The 27,826-nt window shown below is 45.2% G+C and overlaps 1 protein-coding gene across 1 annotated transcript; it reads right to left on the reverse strand.

The window, feature by feature from the left end:
- Positions 1–1,135: 1,135 nt before the first annotated feature.
- On the reverse strand, positions 1,136–3,226 carry LOC123065556 (proliferating cell nuclear antigen). The gene is made up of 4 exons (XM_044488811.1): positions 2,741–3,226; positions 2,488–2,661; positions 2,294–2,394; positions 1,136–1,645 (listed from the first exon to the last, which is right to left on the reverse strand). Exons 1-4 carry the CDS (start codon positions 3,060–3,062, stop codon positions 1,334–1,336), a joined length of 909 nt encoding a protein of 302 aa, XP_044344746.1. The 5' UTR covers positions 3,063–3,226; the 3' UTR covers positions 1,136–1,333.
- Between the last annotated feature and the right edge of the window lie 24,600 nt (positions 3,227–27,826).

The following is a 27,826-nucleotide window of genomic DNA, read 5'->3' on the forward strand; positions in this document are numbered from 1 at the left end:
GTGACGCGGGCGCCGTCACCATGGACGGGGGAAGGAGGAGGTGGCAAATACGCGGCCATCGGTACGTAGATAGGGGAGACACGCGGAAGGCCGGAGGGGAAACGGAACACTCTGGATCGCGAGCGTGGTGGCAAGGGGATCGATGGAGGCGGGATCGGCGGCGAAGGGGTCGGCGGCGGCGGCAGCGAACAGAGATAGGGATCTGAGGGCTGCTCTGTACGGAGATAGCGCGATGGCGGTGGGGAAGGAATGTCCTCTGGCGGGGTTCTCGCTCGAGGGCTCTCTAGACGCCTCGCTCGCTCGCCCTGGAACTTTTTCCGCTGGTTTAATTTCGTAGATTTTTTTCCATCCGTTTTTCTGGCGTAGTTCGTGCGAGGGAACTACCTGGACGCATCAGGAGGGCGTCGCGAACGTGGTTTTTGAGGGTCCAGGGGGGAATCGATGAGATGTGGGAGGTGGGATCGAGGACGAAAAAAGCCGTCTCTGGTGGGACGAAAATTGACCAGCGGAGACTACCAACTGAGACATTAGGAGTAGAGATTACAAAACTAATTACACGAATGAAAGGGAAATCGCGAGACGAATCCATTAAGCCTAATTAATCCGCCATTAAAGATTGTTTACTGTAGCACAACATTGTCTAATCATGACATAATTAGGCTCGTTAGATTCTACCGTGGCGCCCTCGATTGTTTACTGTAGCACCCTCGATTCCTCAAGGAAGATATACAGGACGGAGGGGATCAAGGAAGATATACAGGACGCGGGGGGGGGGGGGGGGGTCAGGTCTTTCTACCGTTGCGCGCTGTCTAACTTGTGTAGGAGCACCGGTGCGGCTGCCATACTCGTTTTGTATGATGGGGTCAAAGTTCATGGATAGGGGTAGGTTGTAACAGCTATTGAGGTATTCGTTACAGATTTTTGGATTGGGGATTAGGCCAAAGGTCACTTCAGATCGTTGTTCTTTCTTTTTTGCCTTTGTTCTTTTTTGCCTCCTTTTTTCCCCACCAGGAAGCATGGGACCAGAAGACAAGGTTTCTATCGTCTTTCCTGTTGCGTTTTCTTATATTAAAAATAATAGAAAAACCTTAGTTCGTTTCAATAGATCTCATCATAAATGAGGCACGCTCGGAACGGTTCGCAAATGAGATTGCTCCATCCATAAGTTCATACATTGCACCTTAGTACAGACATCATCGTTTGTTCAAAATACGGAAGACACTTAAAAGTAGAGATGTTGTCACGAGGAGACTCTTACTACACATACTTCAATGCTAATTGAACACAAGAACTCGATTTTGCTTGCACACAATAGTAGGCAACGGATCCCTGCTTATTCATCAGCCCAGCATCTCATCTCCCGTTTCATCATTTTTTTTTTTGCTTTCTTCCTTTGCCTCCCTTCCTCTCCCTCTGCCTCTTCGGTCTCTGTTTTCCCTTCCTCTTCCTCTGTTAGGTTCTTTGTTGCCACGAAATACCTGATGTAGCCCTTCTCTGCAATTTTGCACTCGACCATCAAAGGTAGCGTGGTGGAGAGACCGATCTTCACTTGATCAAACAGGGTAGACACCTTGGCGCAGGACTTCATGTACCTCAGGTTCAAGGCCAATGAAACTGGCCCTCGCGCATGTGTAAGGGTAACATGCTGCATTGATACAAACATGACCCATTAACTAGTGCAGATACGCATAGACGGATCTATTCTTCAGTAGTTTCTTAAAATACTAGTTGAATGGCACAAGATACTAAAGATGTTACTCCATATGATAGAACCAATTGAAATTTATAGAATAAACAGATGTTAATTTGCACTGCAGAGTAGTTAACCACGTCACCAAGATTTTACAGTTAAAGGAGGAAATAATAAGCTAACTAAAAAACAAACATCTAATTCAACCCCATTTACCAATACCAATGTAATCAACCAAATGAAGAGCCATGTTCCCCTTTATGAAATATATGTAGCTTCTGCTCTAGACAAATTAACTTGCAAGTTATGCAGACTAAACATACTCCAAACACAGAAACCAACATTAACAAACAAAGTGAATTAGGAACTCAACACAGTATAGTGAGACAACGAAATTCTAAGGCACTATGTATGCATGTTCGGCTACTCTGGTGCCTATAACCTAGGTGAGGAACCAAGAATGCACACTTGCTAAGAATCTACCAACACATCACTGATATGGTTGTTCACTGCATTTCATGTTACAGTCACATACAGATATTCAGAGGAGGAGGATATCCATTCCAATTTTTGAGGGGCTAAGAGGGTCAAACTATTAAGTACCTTGTCAGTTTTGTTCAGCACATGGGAAATGTTCACGCACCGACGTTTTCCTTTAGTAGAGAAGCTGATGACCTCCTCATTCACCCTGATGACAACTACAGCTGGAGATGGAAATGGTTCAAGGTACATAACTAGAATCCTCCATGCGCAACAGTAACAGTTAGCCTTATAAATCACCAGGTAAATCTATGTACCATCGTCGCCGATGACGCTGAGGGACTTGCAGTTCAACATAAACTGCGCAGAGGGCATGCAGAAAATGGCCTGGTACTCCGACTCCATATCGTGCCATTCCGAGATTTTGAGGCGATGGCTTGGGGCGTCCACATACACAAGCTGCAAATCCATATCCGTAGTTTTAGCCTCGTCTGTTCATTTCCACAAACACAAAATCAGCACAGGGTCAGGGCGAAGAGCAGTTATCGCAAAAGACGTGCGGGCACTTACCGGGCGACTCGAATGTTAGGGTAATGTCTTCGAAGTTTTGGTCGGTGACCTTGATGGTGATGATGTCACCATCGTTGGAGGCGCGGAGCAAATCGACCATGTCGGCGATTGCGATGCCCATGGAGCAGTCTTCGTCGCAGCGGTAGGACCGGAAGACCTCGGAGGGGAAGAAGAGCGAGAGGAAGACGACGTGTTCGGTGTCCAGGGCCTGGAGCGAGAAGCCCTTGCTGGAGCAGTCGACGTTGGCCACATTGACCAGGTCGAGGATCGCCTCCAGGACACCCTGTAAGGTGCTTCCCTTCACCATCTTCAGCTCAAACATGGTGGCTTGGACGGCCCGGCGGCGGCGTAGGAGAAGATGGCGGCGTTGGGAAGAGGGGCGGGAGAGGACGAGAAACCCTAGATCTGGACGGGTGCGGGATGGAGAGCGGTTGGAGGGGACGGAGGAAGGGGAACCGGATATTAACAGGGAGCCATAGGCTCGCGGTGTTTGCAGGCGCCCGTTACAGGCCATTTCGCAAACTGGCGCCTACAGTCCACAGCGAGATGGGCCGGCCCATTTAGCGTTTTGCTACGTCTCTTCATAAAGTGCAAAAAATAGAGAGCTGCGCCGAATCGGACCCAGGACCTACACGTTCACAGCGCACCGTGCTAACCAGCACGATATGCACGATAACTTCTTGCGTCCTTCTTATTATTTCAGTTCGCATTTTCTTTCTTTTTTTTCTTTTCCTTTTTCTGTTTTTCTGTTTCTTTTTGTTTTTATTTTTTTTATCTTAAATGCGTGATTGTAAACCGATGAAATTTTTCTTCACAATCAACGGACATTTTTTCAAAAATCCATGAACTGTTTTTTATTTTTGTGAACTTTCCTAAAAAAATTCAAGAACTTGTTTTTCAAATTTGATGAACTTTAAAAAAAATCATGAACTTTTTTCAATGTTGATGAACTATTTTCAAGTTTTGTGAACCTGTCTATAAAATTGATGAACTCTTTTCAGTTTTGATGGACTTTTTTTAAATTTGATGAACTTTACAAAACCAATGAACTTTTTTTTTGAAAATTGATGAACTTTTTTTCAAGTTTGTGAACTTTTCTTGAAAATTGATGAACTAATTTCGAAAACCCATGAACTTTTTCAAATTTTCGATGAACTTTTTGTTTGAAAATTGATGAACTTTTTTTCAAGTTTATGAACTTTTTGTTTGAAACTTGATGAACTTTTTTTCAAGTTTGTGAACTTTTCTTGAAAACTGATGAACTTTGTTCGAAATCTATGAACCTTTTCAAATTCACGATTATTTCGTCAAATAATTCAAAAATATTAATTGGTACAGTTTTGTGCAATAAAATAGCAACCCAACTTTGTTATTATATAATTTGCGCTGCTATCTATTGCTGGTATCAAGTAGTTCGAGTGGTAGCAGAACTCTTACGCTAGTGGAACTGCACGAGTTCGAAACCTGTCAATAATAGCATTTATTTTACTTTAAAAAAATAGCATTTATTTTTGTGATTTTTTAAACTCTATGATTTTTCGATTTTGTACACGTTTGTTGGGCCGGCCCAACTCGGCGGTGTAGTGCGCCAGGGAGGACTTCTGGCGCCTGTGGTGCCCAATAGGAGGGGAGCTCCTATACGGCGCTGCAGGCGCCTGTTCGCTCCTGGCGCCTGCGGCGCCCCGAGCTGGGCCGGCCCACGAACAAGCAGCAGCAGCAAAAAATCATAGGAAAAATGTTTGTTGTTTTGGGGATTCGAACTCGAGCCGCTGGAACCTTCACGCGCTTCGCTAACCACTACGGCAACCTCATAAAACTTACAAATGGTACTGCGTAATATTTAAGTACAATTACAGCCGCGCTGGTCCCAGATTAAAAAAAGTTCACGAAATTGTTTCAAAAAGTACTTGTTCAGATATTAAAAAAAACTCACGAAAATTGAAAAAAGTTCACTAGTTCAAGAAAAAGTTTATAAATTTGAAAAGGTCCACTAATTTCAGAAAAGTTAGCGAATTTAAAAAAGTTCACGAGTTTGAAAAAAGTTTACGGGTCGAAAAAGTTCACGAAATTCAATATAGTTCAAGAAAATTGAAAAAAGTTCATATATTTTCATAAAAGTTCACGAGTTTGAAAAAAGTTCACAGATTGAAAAAGTTCACAAAATTCAATATAGTTCAAGAAAATTGAAAAAAAGTTCATCAATTTTCATAAAAGTTCACGAATTTTGAAAAAAGTTCATTGCTTTAGATAAAAAGTTCATCAGATTTTGAAAAGAGTTCATTGATTTCGATAAAAGTTCATCGAATTAGAAAAGAGTTCATCGAATTTGAAAATAATTTCAATGATTTTGAAAAAAGTTCGTCGAATTGAAAAGAAATGTTCCTATAAATCTGCTGAATATTTCTCACATTATTTAAAAAATAAAAAGCAAAAAGAAAAAGAAAAATGACAGGAAAAGAACCGAAAAAGGAAAAGAAAAGGAAGAGGAAAGAACAAACAAGAAAGAATATCTACGATTTCACAGAGGCGAAGCTGGTCGGTTGGTTGTTGCGTGTTCGATGGAACCACAGCTTCCCGAGTTCGAATCCTGCAGCCCGCATATAAGTCATGATTTTTTGTCTCTTTAACACAGAGAACTGAAAACTACTTGGGTCGGCCCAGTGCGAGGCGCTGCAGGCGCCCGTTTGCAAAATACACATTAACGGGCGCCTGCAGCGCCAAATAGCAAATGCCCAATAGGAGCTCCCTAGTCTCGCGGCGGCGTTGGCAAAAAAAATTTGGGCCTTCCTATCAAGGACGGAGGATTAAACATAGACTAACTAGTAGAAGGCCTGTGAGTTGCCACGGGCTTTTAGCTTTTTCCTGATTGTACGACATTGCCTCGGGACCTTATTGATGGATTCTTTCTAAACATCCACACAATCCATCTCTATCGTTCTTATACTCTGCAAAAGTAAAGAGAAGTACACCTTTTGTATTGTCATGTGCAACATATATATATATACAAGTAATAACAATTATCTATATGCATCTCATTGTGTAAAACTCGATGAGTTTTGAGTCTACTCGATCGTAGGTACGTCCATGACTTTGTCAATCAACATTTTTTATGCCATATATTTTTTGTCTCTAACCTATAAAAGTGAACATATAAACATATATTAAAAAATATAAAAGATAAAGTGTCATCTCACCCAACCATTGCTTGGCATCTTTTCTAAACTTTATCAGATCTATGAAAAAGTCCTCACATACTCCGAGAGATGATGGTGTATTGTATATCTGATTGGAAAATGAGACGGTTATCACTACCTCGGAAGATGATGGCGTATTGAATTTCTTATTTGCGATTAATGAAAGATGCATGTTGTTTTATGGCAAGTTTATCTCTCCTCATTCTTCAACCTCAACAAATATAATGTTTTTATGCCCATAAGAAACATAAAGAGAAACACTCATTCATTAAACTTCTCCCAATTAATTGTGGTATACCCACTTGTTTCTACCAAATAATAATGTGGGCATACAAATTCCAGTAACATAACGGTGTGCTGATATATAGAGTAAAAAAGGATATAAAACGACAGTAGTTAAATAAACATTCTCTCATGACAGTCATGCCACCCTGAGAGAACCTTCCTCTCTGTCGCATGCCTCCGCTCTCAATCTAGCGCATGACTTTGACTTCCCAGCAAACTTGCATTTGGAAATGGTAGTGAAGTTACAAGTCTTGAATTATTCGTCGCTGACCATGCTATATGATGCTTAAATGCATGTGCATTGCCATGGAATAAACAAAACTACAGACCCAAATGTATGTCATTCACGATGGCGTAAGGTTCCATTTACATAGGGACACATACCATTATCTACTTTGTTTTTATCTGTGACAATCATCATGTCTCCTTACAAACCAACCAAGGCAACCCTTCCAACCCTTGACTTCCTCACTTCTCACGCTTGCTCTACCATCATTTTAGCTTCAAAACTCTTATCATTTCGTGAAATATGATACTGTGTTGTATCTCTGATTTTAAAATGAAATGTGCCTCATGTTGGGGAACGTTGCAGAAAATAAAAATTTTCCTACGGCTTCACCAAGACACATCTATGAGTTCATCTAAGCAACGAGTATTCAGATTGCATCTACATACCTTTTGTAGATCGCGAGCGGAAGCGTTCACTAGAACGTGGATGATGGAGTCGTACTCGCCGTGATCCAAATCACCGATGATCGAGTGCCAAACGGACGGCACCTCCACGTTCAACACACATACGGAGCGAATGACGTCTCCTCCTTCTTGATCCAGCAAGGGGGAAGGAGAGGTTGAGGAAGATGGCTCCACTAGCAGCACGACGGTGTGGTGTTGGTGGAGAAACAGCACTCCGGCAGGGCTTCGCCAAGCACGTGACGGAGAAGGAGAGGTGTAGCAGGGGAGAGGGAGGCGCCAGGGAGCAAAAGCTGCGGCTGCCCCCTCCCTCCCCCCTTTATATAGGCCCCTGGGGGGGCCTGGAGATCCAATCTCCAAGGGGGGCGGCGGCCAAGGGTGGAGGAGTGCCCCCCAAGGCAAGTGGGGCGCCCCCCCACCCTAGGGTTTCAACCCTAGGCGCAGGGGGTGGGCCTAGGGGGACGCACCAGCCCACTAAGGGCTGGTTCCCCTCCCCACTTCAGCCCATGGGGCCCTCCGGGATGGGTGGCCCCACCCGGTGGACCCCCGGGACACTTTCGATGGTCCCGGTACAATACCGGGTGACCCCAAAACTTTCCCGATGGCCGAAATAGCACTTCCTATATATAATTCTTTACCTCCGGACCATTCCGAAACTCCTCGTGACGTCCAGGATCTCATCCGGGACTCCGAACAACATTCGGTTTGCTGCATACTCATATTCATACAACCCTAGCATCACCAAACCTTAAGTGTGTAGACCCTACGGGTTCGGGAGACACGTAGACATGACCGAGACGGCTCTCGGGCAATAACCAACAGCGGGATCTGGATACCCATGTTGGCTCCCACATGCTCCTTGATGATCTCATCGGATGAACCACGATGTCGAGGATTCAAGCAACCCCGTATGCAATTCCCTTTGTCAAGCGGTACGTTACTTGCCCGAGACTCGATCGTCGGTATCCCAATACCTCATTTAGTCTCATTACCGGCAAGTCACTTTACTCGTACCGTAATGCATGATCCCGTGACCAGACACTTGGTCACATTGAGCTCATTGTGATGATGCATTACTGAGTGGGCCCGGTGATACCTCTCCGTCATACGTAGTGACAAATCCCAGTCTCGATCCGTGTCAACCCAACAGACACTTTCAGAGATACCTGTAGTGCACCTTTATAGTCACCCAGTTACGTTGTGACGTTTGGTACACCCAAAGCACTCCTACGGTATCCGGGAGTTACACAATCTCATGGTCTAAGGAAAAGATACTTGACATTGAAAAGCTCTAGCTGTCAGGACCCCGATCCTAAGTTATACCGATCTAGCATGTAACACATCATATCACTTTGCGGCCTCACGCACGGGATTCCCACGGGTGCCACCTTACCTGGCCCGGGACCATTTGCGCCTTTTGGCTCACGTATATGATAGTGTCGCTAGCATCCATATGACAAAGAACCTGGGCCGACATGGCTAGTCGTGAACCCAAAGCGGCACTAACCCATGGGGACAGGCATACATGAATCAACTTCGAGCATGTCGGTCAACAGCGTGTGAATCTGGGCTGTAGCACTGGGCTAACAGGACTCCAGTAAGCCGGGCTGTAGCAGGCTAGGCAGGACTTCGGATGTCACCGCGTGACATTTCCCCGAAGGGACAGACACAGGAACGAAGTGAAACACATGCCGGCCAGTCAAGTGTCCTGAGCAGTAGTGCTGGGCTAGCAGGACTCCGGTGAACCGGGCTGTAGCAAACTACTATGGCTCAAGGAGGCACTAGACTACATTTCCCCATAAGAGAGGCTGCCAAGGATAAACAACTAGATTGTCGGATCCCACACATAGCAAGAATTTCAATCATACACACAACATGCTTGATATGTGTAAGTACAACATGGCATCACAACATAACTCTACGACTCCAGTATTTATTCAATAGGCTCTCAGGAGCGAGATATTACAAACAAGGGTCTCATGACCCAACATTCAGAGCATACAAGTCAAAGCACATGCGGAAGGTTATCATGTCTGAGTACAGACATCTACAAATGAAAAAGACTGAGAAGCCTGACTATCTACTAGATCCTGCCGAGGGCACAAGATCGTAGCTGAGGTAACAAGCTAAACGTCGAAGTCCACGCGGAACTACTAGCGAGACTGACGTCTCTTTGCAAAACATAAAATAGGCAAACGTGAGTACAAATGTACCCAGCAAGACTTACATCAGAACTAACTACATATGCATCGGTATCAATAAAGGGGTGGTGGAGTTTAACTACAGCAAGCCAGCTTTGACTCGGTGGCTATCCTAAACTACGACTGCAAGTAACTCTTTTGAGGTGGCGCACACGAGTCCACATATTCACCATATCAATACACAATTATGGATCCGCTCCCGTCTTCCTACGAGAACGCCATCCATAGCACTCACGCTTATCTTGCGCATTTTTGGGTATCCACTTTCACTTGTCTATGAACTATGCAAGGGGTCCAAGTTTCCATATCCAAGGAATCCGGCTATTCGAATAGATAATGATAACCCTGCAGGGGTGTACTTCTTCACACATGCTCTCGCCACTTATCGCCCTGTACACGTCATGTACCTCGGCAACCTTCAAGCGGAAGCCGGGCGAGGGAGTCGGCCACGACCTGACTAACCACACAAGTCTCTCATCCAGGTTTATCGCCTATTCGGGTTCTATCCGCAAGGAGATCCGGCCGGGGTGTCGCTCACGGCCCCAAATGATGTGAGCAGGGTTCCCAAGCCCACCAACCGGGTGCCACTTGGTACATCGTGCCACTGTGCCTAGTCTGTCCCAAGCCCACCTGTACCGGGTGCCACTTGGTAGACTACTAACACTACCTACAAACACCAGAAACTAGTTGCAACTCCTGGACAGAGATCAAGTTGATTAATAAGTCGAGAGGGGTCGAGTTACCGGAACCCAATGTGTGGTAGTAACTGTTCATGGATCACAAACACAGAACTCAGTTCCTGAGGACGACTGCAATGAGACAACCCACCATGTACTCCTACATGGCCTCTCACCGCTACCTTTACCAAATCGTGTTCACACATTTAGCTCTCAACAGTAGGACATGTTCACCACATTCAAATTCATTTCCGATGAATCAGACCCGACTCAACTCTAAGCAGTAGAAGACATGACAACAAGCATGAATGAGTAGGCACATCAGGGCTCAAACAACTCCTACTCATGCTAGTGGGTTTCATCTATTTACTGTGGCAATGACAGGTCATGCAGAGGATAAAGGGTCCAGCTACCACAGCATGTAACAGTTGAATCGATGTTGTCCTAATGCAGTAAAAGAGAGCAGGAGCGAGAGAGTGGGATTGTATCAGAATGAACAAGGGGGTTTTGCTTGCCTGGCACTTCTGAAGATAATATAGTTCTTCATCGGTGTTGTCGAATAATCGTCGTAACGTCGTCTACTGAGAGGGGACAGTCACCGGCAACAGAGAAAGAACATAATCAATGCAATGCAACAATTATGATGCATGATAATGTCATGGCAATATGCTGTTGATTGAGCTAATGCAACTAGCAACCATATTAAATGAAGTTGGTTTGAACCAAGGGTTCAAATTCAAGCTCTATATGTGCTTATTTAAATGTCAATCATGCAAATTGCCCTATACAGCAACCCTAGGTTGTTCAAACATGCATGAAAATGCAATAAACAGATTCCTTGAATTTTTCTGATAATTTTTCATATATAACTTATTTCATTCTGAGCTACAGATTAATTTCTATGATTTTTAGAAGTTTAGGCAATTTTCTGGATTTTTCTGATTAATAATAAATCCAGGAAATCATTAACTGCGTCAGCATTGCGTCACTATGACGTCAGCAGGTCAACTACGGCTGACCAGGTCAAACTTGACGTGTGGGGGCCACACGTCAGTGGCCCGGGGCTGTTTAGCTCGCTGACAGGTGGGCCAGGTCAACGGCCACGTCAGCAGGGTCAACTGTGACGCGTGGGTCCCGCTGGGTTAATCTAAACTAAGCAGAAAATAAAGCACGGGGTTAATTAGGGCGTGGGGCCCATATGTCATTGTCCTAGGGTTAGACTAATGGCATAACTAGTACTAATCTAATCCGCCACATCAGCTTGTCGGAGTTTGGCCGGCGGCGACCTCAAACCGTGGCGGCGTTCGCTCGGGATTGAGCTACGGGCGACCATTTGCCTCGCCGTTTGCGTCTAATGGCAGCGGTGAGTGCGGCGCATCCAGCAGGACAGACGGCGGAGGCTGGAATGGCCGGAGTAGGCGGTGGCGGGGAGCTAGGCGGCGGGCGGAGTTCGGTGATGGCATGGGCGACCACTACGGGGCACGGGAAGGATAGCTAGGGGGTGTTTTAGTCCCCTGAGATCATCCCGAGCACGATTACATGCTCAGGTTCAAGCTACGGTGCCTGTAGCCGCGACGGCGCCATGACCGGCGGCACGGGCCCTCGGCTCCGGTGGCTAGGCTAGTTAGGGAAAGCGATTCACTGCAGGGAGAAAGGGGGAAATGCTCGAGAGCTCACAGCGGGGTAGAAGACGGTCTCGGAAGGCTCGGGGAGGCGCTGAGGACGATGAATCGGACGGCAGCATCCGTCGGTCATGGACGGGGAAGAAAGGTCGGGGACGGTGCTTCGATGCCCTTCCGGTCGCGTGGAGCGGTGAGGAGGACGTAGACGAGGCGGCGGAGCTCTTGGATACATCGGGGAGGCGAGAGGGAGGTTGTGGCTACGGCAACTATGAGCGGCGGTGACAGCAGCGTTCGGCCGTGGCGGTGCAGAGGCGAGGAAGAGAGGGAGAGGACGAAAGAGGGAGGGTTCGATCCAGACGGCACTGCAGAGAGGGCTCGCGGTGTTGTGCTGGTGGGGAGGTAGGCAAGCAGGTGGAGGCGTGTCGCGCTCGGGCGCGAGCGCGCTTTTCCTGCCTCTGCCTACTGGCAGAGGAGGAAGATGACTGGCAGGAGGGCCAGGTGGGCTGGGCCAGCAGGTACAGCAGCGGGCCGCCAGGTTAGTTCCCTCTTTTTCCATTTCGGTTTCTGTTTTCTATTTTGCATGTGTGTTTTGAATTTGGTTTTGAAACCAATTCAATTTTGTTTCTTCTGAAAAATATTGTGGGAGCTAGATGGACTATTCTGGAGACCCACAAAATGTTTCAGAATTATTGGAGCTAAAAATATTATTATAGGAATTTATAACTCCAATGCAAATACTTATTGGATTAATTAAGAGACCATAAATGCCATGGAAAAATGTGCGTCACCTCTGGTTACTATTTCCAAGATTTTCCAAAAATGATGAACATTTTTTAAAGCCATTTGGATTTACTGAAAATATTTTAGTTGAACCTAGTGAATTCCTTTGATGCTAGGGCTTGGATCAATCCCCATTTCAAGTTTCATGAAATTTAAACATGATGCATGGATGCAATGCCACAAGTTACAAGCAAACTCTAGGGCTGTGACAACTCACCCCCACTAAACAAGAATCTCGTCCCGAGATTCAAGTCGTGAGGTAAGAAGACAGAGGGACACAAGCTAACACAATCTTCACGATCCAGGTTGCACTTCATAGAAACGTTGACACGATCACCATCTTTGTCTCGATGTCTTGCTCTGAGAACTCCATCTAACACGATAACGGGAAGAAAAGAAACTCTCGAAGAGTCGATCTTCTCGAAGATCGAGCAACCGACGATCAACTCACAGAACGAGACATAGCGACATCTGTCGAGATGAGACACGATACACACATCAAGAATGATGGAAATGAGCATATGATAAGGTTTTTAAATAAGTAGCAGAACTCCCACACCTAGGAGGGTGGTGAGCGGTGCCAGCGTAGCGAGGAGTTGGGTTGCCATGATACCACAACGAGACACCTTAAGGAAGGTGACTCGAAGAACTATTCCCTTAAGTGGAAAAAAGAATTACTTTTGATTCAGAGACCATTGGAACTCTTTATACCAGCCTAAGGAAATTCACAACAAACGTTTGGCGGGGTACAAAGGGATGGCATACCCGGACTAGAATGGTTGATGTGGACTACCTTGTTGAAGACAACGCAATGGATGATTTTGCTTATCACCGGAAATAGATGTGACTCATGGCAAGACCACTTTTGAAGATGATCCTGGATAGCAATTACTAAGAAGTGCAGCCCATGGAAATTTGGCACGATGGGGTGCAAGCTGGGAACAACATGCAAATGTTGGGAATGTTCCAACCATCATATCTGCCCGAGATTCAGATCTGGTTAGAAACAGGATACTTCAGACTCACATGTCTGAAAAGAAAAGTTGCAACACAAATCAACGAGGTAACGTTGCGAGACTCTCGGGAGATGAACTACGATAGCAAGCTCCAAAACATGAGCTGGTTCTGCTACACACCTGTGAACATACTGTCCTAGACAAGCATGACCACATGGTAGTCTTATAATAAAGCACTACCAAGTTCTGGTTAGGAACCATCATCGAGGATAACAAAGTCCTAACATAAGTCATGATTCTTAAGAAGGAACTTCTTCTCCTTGAGCAAATCAATCAGTGGCTTGGTGTGCTAGGGATACATATGGAATGAAGGTTGTGAGCCTGTCAACCCATAGCATACTTCGCACATGCATGACTGACTTGGGATGATTCCGAAGGAAGCAAAACAAACCTTTCTCAAATTCATGGCGGCAACTTGCACCAAATGCACATGAATCCGAGGAAGTCACTTCTCCCATCCAAGCATAAGCTTCATGAACGGAACACGAAGGCATTGCTTACAAAGTTTCCAACACTAGGTTGATGTTCAACATGACTCATGCGGAAGACAGAATGCTGGCATTGCTTACAAAGTTTCCAACACTAGGTTGATGTTCAACATGACTCATGGGGAAGACAGAATGCTGCTGATGGACTCAACAGCAACTCATCGAAATTTTCCATATCACTGGACTTCCACCATCATGTGAACACGATGATAGTATTGGTCAGACCAAAAGATGTAATGGTGTATGCTCGAGGAATCAACCACGGGTAAGACAACATTATGAATATTGTTGATTCTAATTTGATTTGATGATGGCCCATACTCAAATCAAAGTTTTGACAAGACAATAGATCCAACAACTGATCACAAGGACCAATCGATGAAGATATCATCTTCCTTCAACACACACACGCAAAAGATATCCTTTAACATGAACTAAGTCAGACAAGCTTTTATCCTCCAACTCTCCAAGTTGTTGTTTAGCTTAACCAACTAGCTAAGGGGTATGCAACACAGATTCTTGGAGAAGGGTTGGTTACAAGAAACCAACTTGATCACGAGCTCAACATAGCGGTCAGGGGACAACCTGGTGATACTTCCAAGAAGATATTCGGAAAATCACGAACCACCGGTATGTCACTAAGCACGAGAACAATCTTGCTTTTCAGGGCAAGACGATATGATCAAATAAGCAAGGATAGACACATTCCCAACTCTTGATCAAAGAGTGCACCAGGAAAATGGACTAGGTAGCACTATCAATCTTAGAATGATGACTCAATAACCAACACGCTAAGAATGAGAATATTGTTCATTAACTACCAAGCAACGAGATTGCTAGGAGTATCAATTTCACACATCACGGTTCACTTGTCGGCATTCCGATTTCAACCAACACGGAGACCAAGAAATGAACAATGATGGCAAAAGTATCACTGTATCAAGAATTCATAAGAGATTGTGCAATTCTCACGTCATTCTTGATATGAAAGAGGGTGACACTCCAAGGTGGAACATAACAAAAGCTGGATGGGCACTTGATCTGCGGAATACAACGGCTTTGACCCTATCCTAGATATGGATGAGGTACTGGAGTTTGTTCCTCCTAGTCATTCTGGAATAGAATGGCTTGACAGACCACAAGAATAATAGGCATCGATGAACACGAATGCACAACTATTCCTGACTATCAATTGGTAGACTAGGGTCGGAACACAGCTGAGGAGGGTCAATTCAATGAACATATAACTTTCTGAGTTGTGGATGCATAGATTAGTATGTCGAGCAAAGCTCAACATTTCTTCCGGACAACCCATGCAGAAAGGTAGAACTGGCAGAATCACAATTATGAATGGAGAACTCCTCAAGAGTACTCTGATTGTGATATTTTGGTTCAAAGAACTTCTGCCTTAATGGTTCATGGTACTTGGAAGAAGGAAATACCATGGACCTCGAGGACGATCGCAAAGGTTACTAACAACCTAAGGGAACTAGCAAACACTATCAACATGAAGTAGGGTGAATCTTGGTTCGAAAACCCAGGAAAAGAATACCTACTAACTAATAACATCACGGGATGCTTTCGAGAATGGTGGCCAGAATCATCACACTGGGAACACAAAACATGGCTAGATTACTACGTGACTCCCTAAAATACCTAGGGTCATAATAATAGCTCCAACATATATACCAAGGCAACGGAGTACCTCACAGACCGTGTAGTGTGCTTAATCTGGCCCAAAAGGACATCGAGAACGGAAAGAAAGGATTTGCAAATGCATCAGACTATGTAGAGACCTGGGATGACTCGGACAGCATAACAGATGTAAATGCTCAAAAAGATTTGAGACATACTGCAAAAAGGTGGCATAACCACTCAACATCACAATATCAATGTTTCAAGAGCAACTGTGAACACACGGAAGTAGTAGAAACTGAACTGGGGCTTAAATCCATCAATCCTAAAAGTCTATGGATTAGTAACACATGATCCTGATAGAAAGAAGAGAAGCCTAGTTCTTAATCCCCGTAGAAGAGAAAAGGTTGACTCAGATCAGAAGGCCATGAGGTATAAGGAGTAAAAAGAGCCTTACGTTCCCTTCCACAATCAATTCCCTTATATAACTAAAGCATTTCTAGACTCAACTTCGACCAGTTGGCTTGGTAAACCTACAGGCAGTCAGGCTCTGATACCAAAGCTGTCAGGACCCTGATCCTAAGTCACACCGATCTAGCATGTAACACATCATATCACTTTGTGGCCTCACGCACGGTATTCCCACGGGTGCCACCTTACCTGGCCCAGGACCGTTTGCGCCTTTTGGCTCACGTATATGATAGTGTTGCTAGCATCCATATGACAAAGAACCCGGGCCGACATGGCTAGTCGTGAACCCAAAGCGGCACTAACCCATGGGGACATGCATACATGACCCAGCATCGAACGTGTCGGTATCAGCGAGTGAATCCAGGTTGTAGCACTGGCTAGCAGGACTCGTGAACCGGCTGTACGGGGCTAACCAGACTCTGGTATTATCACGTGACATTTCCCCGAAGGACAGACACAGGAACGAAGAAGGACACATGCCGGCCAGCCTAAGTGTTCGGAGCAGTAGCAAGCTACCATGGCTCGTGGAAAACACTAGGAGACATTTCCCGGTAAAGAGAGGCTACTAAGGATAAACACTAGATAGTCAGATCCCACACATACCAAGCATTTCAATAACATACACACAATTATGCTCGATATGTGCAAATACAACATGGCATCACAACATGACTCTATACTCAAGTATTATCAATAGGCTCCGAGGGAGCGAGATATTACAAACAGGTCTCATGACCCAACATTCAGAGCATACAAATCAAAGCACAAGCGGAAGCTATCATGTCTGAGTACAGACATCTACAAATGAAAAAGACTGAGAAGCCTGACTATCTACTAGATCCTGCCGAGGGCACAAGATCGTAGCTGAGGTAACAAGCTAAACGTCGAAGTCCACGCGGAACTACTAGCGAGACTGACGTCTCTTTGCAAAACATAAAATAGGCAAACGTGAGTACAAATGTACCCAGCAAGACTTACATCAGAACTAACTACATATGCATCGGTATCAATAAAGGGGTGGTGGAGTTTAACTGCAGCAAGCCAGCTTTGACTCGGTGGCTATCCTAAACTACGACTGCAAGTAACTCTTTTAAGGTGGCGCACACGAGTCCACATATTCACCATATCAATACACAATTATGGATCCGCTCCCGTCTTCCTACGAGAACGCCATCCATAGCACTCACTCTTATCTTGCGCATTTTTGGGTATCCACTTTCACATGTCTATGAACTATGCAAGGGGTCCAAGTTTCCATATCCGAGGAATCCGGCTATTCGAATAGATAATGATAACCCTGCAGGGGTGTACTTCTTCACACACGCTCTCGCCACTTATCGCCCTGTACATGTCATGTACCTCGGCAACCTTCAAGCGGAAGCCGGGCGAGGGAGTCGGCCACGACCTGACTAACCACACAAGTCTCTCATCCAGGTTTATCGCCTATTCGGGTTCCATCCGCAAGGAGATCCGGCCGGGGTGTCGCTCACGGCCCCAAATGATGTGAGCAGGGTTCCCAAGCCCACCAACTGGGTGCCACTTGGTACACCGTGCCACTGTGCCTAGTCTGTCCCAAGCCCACCTGTACCGGGTGCCACTTGGTAGACTACTAACACTACCTACAAACACCAGAAACTAGTTGTAACTCCTGGACAGAGATCAAGTTGATTAATAAGTCGAGAGGGGTCGAGTTACCGGAACCCAATGTGTGGTAGTAACTATTCATGGATCACAAACACAGAACTCAGTTCCTGAGGACAGCTGCAATGAGACAACCCACCATGTACTCCTACATGGACTCTCACCGCTACCTTTACCAAATCGTGTTCACACATTTCGCTCTCAACAGTAGGACATGTTCACCACATTCCAATTCATTTCCGATGAATCAGACCCGACTCAACTCTAAGCAGTAGCAGGCATGACAACAAGCATGAATGAGTAGGCACATCAGGGCTCAAACAACTCCTACTCATGCTAGTGGGTTTCATCTATTTACTGTGGCAATGACAGGTCATGCAGAGGATAAAGGGTTCAGCTACCACAGCATGTAACAGTTGTATCGATGTTGTCCTAATGCAGTAAAAGAGAGCAGGAGCGAGAGAGTGGGATTGTATCAGAATGAACAAGGGGGTTTTGCTTGCCTGGCACTTCTGAAGATAATATAGTTCTTCATCAGTGTCGTCGAATAATCGTCGTAACGTCGTCTACTGAGAGGGGACAGTCACCGGCAACAGAGAAAGAACATAATCAATGCAATGCAATAATTATGATGCATGGTAATGCCAGGGCAATATGCTGTTGATTGAGCTAATGCAACTAGCAACCATATTAAATGAAGTTGGTTTGAACCAAGGGTTCAAATTCAAGCTCTATATGTGCTTATTTAAATGTCAATCATGCAAATTGCCCTATACAGCAACCCTAGGCTATTCAAACATGCATGAAAATGCAATAAACAGATTCCTTGAATTTTTTTGATAATTTTTCATATATAACTTATTTCATTCTGAGCTACAGATTAATTTCTATGATTTTTAGAAGTTTAGGCAATTTTCTGGATTTTTCTGATTAATAATAAATCCAGGAAATCATTAACTGCATCAGCATTGCGTCACTATGACGTCAGTGAAGGAAATATGCCCTAGAGGCAATAATAAAGTTATTATTTATTTCCTCATATCATGATAAATGTTTATTATTCATGCTAGAATTGTATTAACCGGAAACATGATACATGTGTGAATACATAGACAAACATATAGTCACTAGTATGCCTCTACTTGACTAGCTCATTAATCAAAGATGGTTATGTTTCCTAACCATTGACATGTGTTGTCATTTGATTAATGGGATCACATCATTAGGAGAATGAGGTGATTGACATGACCCATCCCGTTAGCTTAGCACTTGATCGTTTAGTATTCTGCTATTGCTTCCTTCATGACTTATACATGTTCCTGTAACTATGAGAATTGTGTAACTCCCGTTTACCGGAGGAACACTTTGGGTACTACCAAATGTCACAACGTAACTGGGTGATTATAAAGGAGTACTACAGGTGTCTCCGAAGGTACATGTTGAGTTAGCATAATTCGAGATTAGGTTTTGTCACTCCGATTGTCGGAGAGGTATCTCTGGGCCCTCTCGGCAATGCTCATCACCTAAGCCTTGCAAGCATGTAACTAATGAGTTAGTTATAAGATGAAGTATTACAGAACGAGTAAAGAGACTTGTCGATAACGAGATTGAACTAGGTATTGGATACCGACGATCGAATCTCGGACAAGTAACATACCGATGACAAAGGGAACAACGTATGTTGTTATGCGGTTTGACCGATAAAGATCTTCGTAGAATATGTAGGAACCAATATGGGCATCCAGGTCCCGCTATTGGTTATTGACCAGAGATGTGTCTCAGTCATGTCTACATCGTTCTCGAACCGTAGGGTCCGCACGCTTAAGGTTTCGATGACAGTTATATTATGAGTTTATGTATTTTGATGTACCGAAGGTTGTTCGGAGTCCCGGATATGATTACGGACATGACGAGGAGTCTCGAAATGGTCGAGACATAAAGATTGATATATTGGACGGATATATTTGGACACCGGAAAGGTTCCGGAGAAGTTTGGAGCCCCGGGAAGGTTACCGGAACCCCCCGGGAGGTATATGGGCCTTATTGGGCCCATGTAGGAGGAAGAGAGAAGGAGCAAGGGAAGGGGGCGCGCCCCCCCCAAGCCCAATCCGAATTGGGGAGGGGGGCCGCCCCCCCTTTCCTTTCTCCTTCCCCCTCTTCCTATTACTACTACTAGTACTACTTCCTAATACTAGTACTCTTTCCTTCCCCCTCCAAATAAGATAAGGAAAAGAGAGGGAAACCTACTTGGAGTAGGTTTCCCCCTCCTCATGGCGCGCCCCCCTAGGGCCGGCCACCTCCTCCCTCCCTCCTTTATATACGGGGGTAGGGGGGCACCCTAGGACACACAAGTTGATCATTGATCGTTCCTTAGCCGTGTGCGGTGCCCCCCTCCACGATATTACACCTCGGTCATATTGTAGCGGTGCTTAGGCGAAGCCCTGCAACAGGAGAACATCAAGATCGTCACCACGCCGTCGTGCTGACGGAACTCCCCCTCGGCGCCTCTGCTGGATCGGAGATCGAGGGTGCGTCATCGAGCTGTACGCGTGTCAAGAACTCGGAGGTGCCGGAGTAACGGTACTTGGATCGGTTGAACCGGAGGACGTACGACTACTTCCTCTACGTTGCGTCAACGCTTCCGCTTCGGTCTACGAGGGTACGTAGACAACACTCTCCCCTCGTTGCTATATCATCACCATGATCTTGCGTGTGCGTAGGAATTTTTTGAAATTACTACGTTCCCCAACAGTGGCATCCGAGCCTAGGTTTTATGCGTTGATGTTATATGCACGAGTAGAACACAAGTGAGTTGTGGACGATATAAGTCATACTGCCTACCAGCATGTCATACTTTGGTTCAGCGGTATTGTGAGATGAAGCGGCCCGGACCGACATTACGCGTACGCTTACGCGAGACTGGTTTCACCGTTACGAGCACTCGTGCTTAAAGGTGGCTGGCGGGTGTCTGTCTCTCTCACTTTAGTTGAACCGAGTGTGGCTACGCCCGGTCCTTGTGAAGGTTAAAACGGAGTCTATTTGACAAACTATCGTTGTGGTTTTGATGCGTAGGTGAGATTGGTTCTTGCTTAAGCCCGTAGCAGCCACGTAAAATTTGCAACAACAAAGTAGAGGACGTCTAACTTGTTTTTGCAGGGCATGTTGTGATGTGATATGGCCAAGACATGATGCTATATTTTATTGTATGAGATGATCATGTTTTGTAACCGAAGTTATCGGCAACTGGCAGGAGCCATATGGTTGTCGCTTTATTGTATGAAATGCAAACGCCCTGTAATTGCTTTACTTTATCACTAAGCGGTAGCGATAGTCGTAGAAGCAATAGATGGCGTAACGACAACGATGCTACGATGGAGATCAAGGTGTCGCGCCGGTGACGATGGTGATCACGACGGTGCTTCGAAGATGGAGATCACAAGCACAAGATGATGATGGCCATATCATATCACTTATATTGATTGCATGTGATGTTTATCCTTTATGCATCTTATCTTGCTTTGATTGACGGTAGCATTTTAAGATGATCTCTCACTAATTATCAAGAAGTGTTCTCCCTGAGTATGCACCGTTGCGAAAGTTCTTCGTGCTGAGACACCACGTGATGATCGGGTGTGATAGGCTCTACGTTCAAATACAACGGGTGCAAAACAGTTGCACACGCGGAATACTCAGGTTATACTTGACGAGCCTAGCATATACAGATATGGCCTCGGAACACGGGACCGAAAGGTCGAGCGTGAATCATATAGTAGATATGATCAACATAGAGATGTTCACCATTGAAACTACTCCATCTCACGTGATGATCGGACATGGTTTAGTTGATTTGGATCACGTAATCACTTAGATGACTAGAGAGATGTCTGTCTAAGTGGGAGTTCTTTAGTAATATGATTAATTGAACTTAAATTTATCATGAACTTAGTACCTGATAGTATTTTGCTTGTCTATGTTCGTTTGTAGATAGATGGCTCGTGCTGTTGTTCCGTTGAATTTTAATGCGTTCCTTGAGAAAGCAAAGTTGAAAGATGATGGTAGCAATTACACGGACTGGGTCCGTAACCTGAGGATTATCCTCATTGCTGCACAGAAGAGTTACGTCCTGGAAGCACCGCTGGGTGCCAGGCCTGCTGCTGATGCAACTGACGACGTTAAGAACGTCTGGCAGAGCAAAGCTGATGACTACTCTATAGTTCAGTGTGCCATGCTTTACGGCTTAGAACCGGGTCTTCAACGACGTTTTGAACGTCATGGGGCATATGAGATGTTCCAGGAGTTGAAGTTAATATTTCAAGCAAATGCCCAGATTGAGAGATATGAAGTCTCCAATAAGTTCTACAGCTGCAAGATGGAGGAGAACAGTTCTGTCAGTGAGCATATACTCAAAATGTCTGGGTATAATAATCACTTGATTCAACTGGGAGTTAATCTTCCGGATGATAGCGTCATTGACAGAATTCTCCAATCACTGCCACCAAGCTACAAGAGCTTTGTGATGAACTATAATATGCAAGGGATGAACAAGACTATTCCCGAGCTCTTCGCGATGCTGAAAGCCGCGGAGGTAGAAATCAAAAAGGAGCATCAAGTGTTGATGGTCAACAAGACCACTGGTTTCAAGAAAAGGGGCAAAGGGAAGAAGAAGGGGAACTTCAAAAGGAACGGCAAACAAGTTGCTGCTCAAGTGAAGAAACCCAAGTCTGGACCTAAGCCTGAAACTGAGTGCTTCTACTGCAAGCAGACTGGACACTGGAAGCGGAACTGCCCCAAGTATTTGGCGGATAAGAAGGATGGCAAAGTGAACAAAGGTATATGTGATATACATGTTATTGATGTGTACCTTACTAATGCTCGCAGTAGCACCTGGGTATTTGATACTGGTTCTGTTGCTAACATTTGCAACTCGAAACAGGGACTACGGATTAAGCGAAGATTAGCTAAGGACGAGGTGACGATGCGCGTGGGAAATGGTTCCAAAGTCGATGTGATCGCGGTCGGCACGCTACCTCTACATCTACCATCGGGATTAGTTTTAGACCTGAATAATTGTTATTTGGTGCCTGCGTTGAGCATGAACATTATATCTGGATCTTGTTTGATGCGAGACGGTTATTCATTTAAATCAGAGAATAATGGTTGTTCTATTTATATGAGTAATATCTTTTATGGTCATGCACCCTTGAAGAGTGGTCTATTTTTATTAAATCTCGATAGTAGTGATACACATATTCATAATGTTGAAGCCAAAAGATGCAGAGTTGATAATGATAGTGCAACATATTTGTGGCACTGCCGTTTAGGTCATATCGGTGTAAAACGCATGAAGAAACTCCATACTGATGGACTTCTGGAATCACTTGATTATGAATCACTTGGTACTTGCGAACCGTGCCTCATGGGCAAGATGACCAAAACACCGTTCTCCGGATCTATGGAGAGAGCAACAGATTTGTTGGAAATCATACATACAGATGTATGTGGTCCGATGAATGTTGAGGCTCGTGGCGGATATCGTTATTTCCTCACCTTCACAGATGATTTGAGCAGATATGGGTATATCTACTTGATGAAGCACAAGTCTGAAACATTTGAAAAGTTCAAAGAATTTCAGAGTGAAGTAGAAAATCATCGTAACAAGAAAATAAAGTTTCTACGATCTGATCGTGGAGGAGAATATTTGAGTTACGAGTTTGGTTTACATTTGAAACAATGTGGAATAGTTTCGCAACTCACGCCACCTGGAACACCACAGCGAAATGGTGTGTCCGAACGTCGTAATCGTACTTTACTTGATATGGTGCGATCTATGATGTCTCTTACCGATTTACCGCTATCGTTTTGGGGTTATGCTTTAGAGACGGCCGCATTCACGTTAAATAGGGCACCATCAAAATCCGTTGAGACGACGCCTTATGAACTGTGGTTTGGCAAGAAACCAAAGTTGTCGTTTCTCAAAGTTTGGGGCTGCGATGCTTATGTGAAGAAACTTCAACCAGATAAGCTCGAACCCAAATCGGAGAAATGTGTCTTCATAGGATACCCAAAGGAGACAATTGGGTACACCTTCTATCACAGATCTGAAGGCAAGATTTTCGTTGCTAAAATCGGATCCTTTCTAGAGAAGGAGTTTCTCTCGAAAGAAGTGAGTGGGAGGAAAGTAGAACTTGATGAGATAACTGTATCTACTCCCTTATTGGAAAGTAGTTCATCACAAGAACCGGTTCCTGTGACAACTACACCAATTAGTGAGGAAGCTAATGATATTGATCATGAAACTTCAGATCAAGTTTCTACTGAACCTCGTAGGTCTACCAGAGTAAGATCCGCACCAGAGTGGTACGGAAATCCTATTCTGGAAGTCATGTTACTAGACCATGATGAACCTACGAACTATGAGGAAGCGATGATGAGCCCAGATTCCGCAAAATGGCTAGAGGCCATGAAATCTGAGATAGGATCCATGTATGAAAACAAAGTATGGACTTTGGTTGACTTGCCCGATGATCGGCAAGCCATTGAGAATAAATGGATCTTTAAGAAGAAGACTGACGCTGATGGTAATGTTACTGTCTACAAAGCTCGACTTGTTGCAAAAGGTTTTCGACAAGTTCAAGGGGTTGACTACGATGAGACTTTCTCACCCGTAGCGATGCTTAAGTCTGTCCGAATCATGTTGGCTATTGCTGCATTTCATGATTATGAAATTTGGCAAATGGATGTCAAGACTGCATTCTTGAATGGATTTCTAGAAGAAGAGTTGTATATGATGCAACCTGAAGGTTTTGTTGATCCAAAAGGTGCTGACAAAGTGTGCAAGCTCCAACGTTCCATTTATGGACTGGTGCAAGCATCTCGGAGTTGGAATAAACGTTTTGATAGTGTGATCAAAGCATATGGCTTTATACAGACTTTTGGAGAAGCCTGTATTTACAAGAAAGTGAGTGGGAGCTCTGTAGCATTTCTAGTTTTATATGTTGATGACATATTATTAATTGGAAATGATATAGAATTTCTGGATAGCATAAAGGGATACTTGAATAAAAGTTTTTCTATGAAAGACCTCGGTGAAGCTGCTTACATATTGGGCATCAAGATCTATAGAGATAGATCAAGACGCTTAATAGGACTTTCACAAAGTACATACCTTGACAAAATTTTGAAAAAGTTCAAAATGGATCAGGCAAAGAAAGGATTCTTGCCTGTGCTACAAGGTGTGAAGTTGAGTCAAACTCAATGCCCGACCACAGCAGAAGATAGAGAGAAAATGAAAGATGTTCCCTATGCTTCAGCCATAGGCTCTATCATGTATGCAATGCTGTGTACCAGACCTGACGTATGCTTAGCAATAAGCTTGGCAGGTAGGTACCAAAGTAATCCAGGAGTGGATCACTGGACAGCGGTCAAGAACATCCTGAAATACCTGAAAAGGACTAAGGATATGTTTCTCGTATATGGAGGTGACAAAGAGCTAGTCGTAAATGGTTACGTCGATGCAAGCTTTGACACTGATCCGGACGATTCTAAATCGCAGACCGGATACGTGTTTTTATTAAACGGTGGAGCTGTAAGTTGGTGCAGTTCTAAACAAAGCGTCGTGGCAGGATCTACATGTGAAGCGGAGTACATAGCTGCTTCTGAAGCAGCAAATGAAGGAGTCTGGATGAAGGAGTTCATTTCCGATCTAGGTGTCATACCTAGTGCATCGGGACCAATGAAGATCTTCTGTGACAATACTGGTGCAATTGCCTTGGCAAAGGAATCCAGATTTCACAAGAGGACCAAGCACATCAAGAGACGCTTCAATTCCATTCGGGACCAAGTCCAAGTGGGAGACATAGAGATTTGCAAGATACATACGGATCTGAATGTTGCAGACCCGTTGACTAAGCCTCTCTCACGAGCAAAACATGATCAGCACCAAGACTCCATGGGTGTTAGAATCATTACTATGTAATCTAGATTATTGACTCTAGTGCAAGTGGGAGACTGAAGGAAATATGCCCTAGAGGCAATAATAAAGTTATTATTTATTTCCTCATATCATGATAAATGTTTATTATTCATGCTAGAATTGTATTAACCGGAAACATGATACATGTGTGAATACATAGACAAACATATAGTCACTAGTATGCCTCTACTTGACTAGCTCATTAATCAAAGATGGTTATGTTTCCTAACCATTGACATGTGTTGTCATTTGATTAATGGGATCACATCATTAGGAGAATGAGGTGATTGACATGACCCATCCCGTTAGCTTAGCACTTGATCGTTTAGTATTCTGCTATTGCTTCCTTCATGACTTATACATGTTCCTGTAACTATGAGAATTGTGTAACTCCCGTTTACCGGAGGAACACTTTGGGTACTACCAAACGTCACAACGTAACTGGGTGATTATAAAGGAGTACTACAGGTGTCTCCGAAGGTACATGTTGAGTTAGCATAATTCGAGATTAGGTTTTGTCACTCCGATTGTCGGAGAGGTATCTCTGGGCCCTCTCGGCAATGCTCATCACCTAAGCCTTGCAAGCATGTAACTAATGAGTTAGTTATAAGATGAAGTATTACAGAACGAGTAAAGAGACTTGTCGATAACAAGATTGAACTAGGTATTGGATACCGACGATCGAATCTCGGACAAGTAACATACCGATGACAAAGGGAACAACGTATGTTGTTATGCGGTTTGACCGATAAAGATCTTCGTAGAATATGTAGGAACCAATATGGGCATCCAGGTCCCGCTATTGGTTATTGACCAGAGATGTGTCTCAGTCATGTCTACATCGTTCTCGAACCGTAGGGTCCGCACGCTTAAGGTTTCGATGACAGTTATATTATGAGTTTATGTATTTTGATGTACCGAAGGTTGTTCGGAGTCCCGGATATGATTACGGACATAACGAGGAGTCTCGAAATGGTCGAGACATAAAGATTGATATATTGGACGGATATATTTGGACACCGGAAAGGTTCCGGAGAAGTTTGGAGCCCCGGAAGGTTACCGGAACCCCCCGGGAGGTATATGGGCCTTATTGGGCCCATGTAGGAGGAAGAGAGAAGGAGCAAGGGAGGGGGCGCGCCCCCCAAGCCCAATCCGAATTGGGGAGGGGGGCCGCCCCCCCTTTCCTTTCTCCTTCCCCCTCTTCCTATTACTACTACTAGTACTACTTCCTAATACTAGTACTCTTTCCTTCCCCCTCCAAATAAGATAAGGAAAAGAGAGGGAAACCTACTTGGAGTAGGTTTCCCCCTCCTCATGGCGCGCCCCCCTAGGGCCGGCCACCTCCTCCCTCCCTCCTTTATATACGGGGGTAGGGGGGCACCCTAGGACACACAAGTTGATCATTGATCGTTCCTTAGCCGTGTGCGGTGCCCCCCTCCACGATATTACACCTCGGTCATATTGTAGCGGTGCTTAGGCGAAGCCCTGCAACAGGAGAACATCAAGATCGTCACCACGCCGTCGTGCTGACGGAACTCCCCCTCGGCGCCTCTGCTGGATCGGAGATCGAGGGTGCGTCATCAAGCTGTACGCGTGTCAAGAACTCGGAGGTGCCGGAGTAACGGTACTTGGATCGGTTGAACCGGAGGACGTACGACTACTTCCTGTACGTTGCGTCAACGCTTCCGCTTCGGTCTACGAGGGTACGTAGACAACACTCTCCCCTCGTTGCTATATCATCACCATGATCTTGCATGTGCGTAGGAATTTTTTTGAAATTACTACGTTCCCCAACAGTCAGTAGGTCAACTGCGGCTGACCAGGTCAAACCTGACGTGTGGGGGCCACACGTCAGTGGCCCGGGGCTGTTTAGCTCGCTGACAGGTGGGCCAGGTCGACGGCCACGTCAGCAGGGTCAACTGTGACGCGTGGGTCCCGCTGGGTTAATCCAAACTAAGCAGAAAATAAAGCACGGGGTTAATTAGGGCGTGGGGCCCATATGTCATTGTCCTAGGGTTAGACTAATGGCATAATTAGTACTAATCTAATCCGCCACATCAGCTTGCCGGAGTTTGGCCGGCGGCGACCTCAAACCGTGGAGGCGTTCGCTCGGGATTGAGCTACGGGCGACCATTTGCCTCGCCGTTTGCGTCTAATGGCAGCGGTGAGTGCATCGCATCCAGCAGGACAGACGGCGGAGGCTGGAATGGCCGGAGTAGGCGGTGGCGGGGAGCTAGGCGGCGGGCGGAGTTCGGTGATGGCATGGGCGACCACTACGGGGCACGGGAAGGATAGCTAGGGGGGTGTTTTAGTCCCCTGAGATCATCCCGAGCACGATTACATGCTCAGGTTCAAGCTACAGTGCCTGTAGCCGCGACGGCGCCATGACCGGCGGCACGGGCCCTCGGCTCCGG

Source organism: Triticum aestivum, chromosome 3B, assembly GCF_018294505.1.
Source record: "Triticum aestivum cultivar Chinese Spring chromosome 3B, IWGSC CS RefSeq v2.1, whole genome shotgun sequence".
In the NCBI taxonomy this organism is placed as follows: Eukaryota; Viridiplantae; Streptophyta; class Magnoliopsida; order Poales; family Poaceae; genus Triticum; species Triticum aestivum.

Coding starts and splice junctions, on each gene's coding strand:
- LOC123065556 (XM_044488811.1), bottom strand. CDS start 3,062: ATGTTTGAGCTGAAGATGGTGAAGGGAAGCACCTTACAGGGTGTCCTG. Junction 2,395..2,487: donor CAGCGTCATCGGCGACGATG/GTACATAGATTT, acceptor TTCCATCTCCAG/CTGTAGTTGTCATCAGGGTG. Junction 1,646..2,293: donor TGCTGAACAAAACTGACAAG/GTACTTAATAGT, acceptor GTATCAATGCAG/CATGTTACCCTTACACATGC.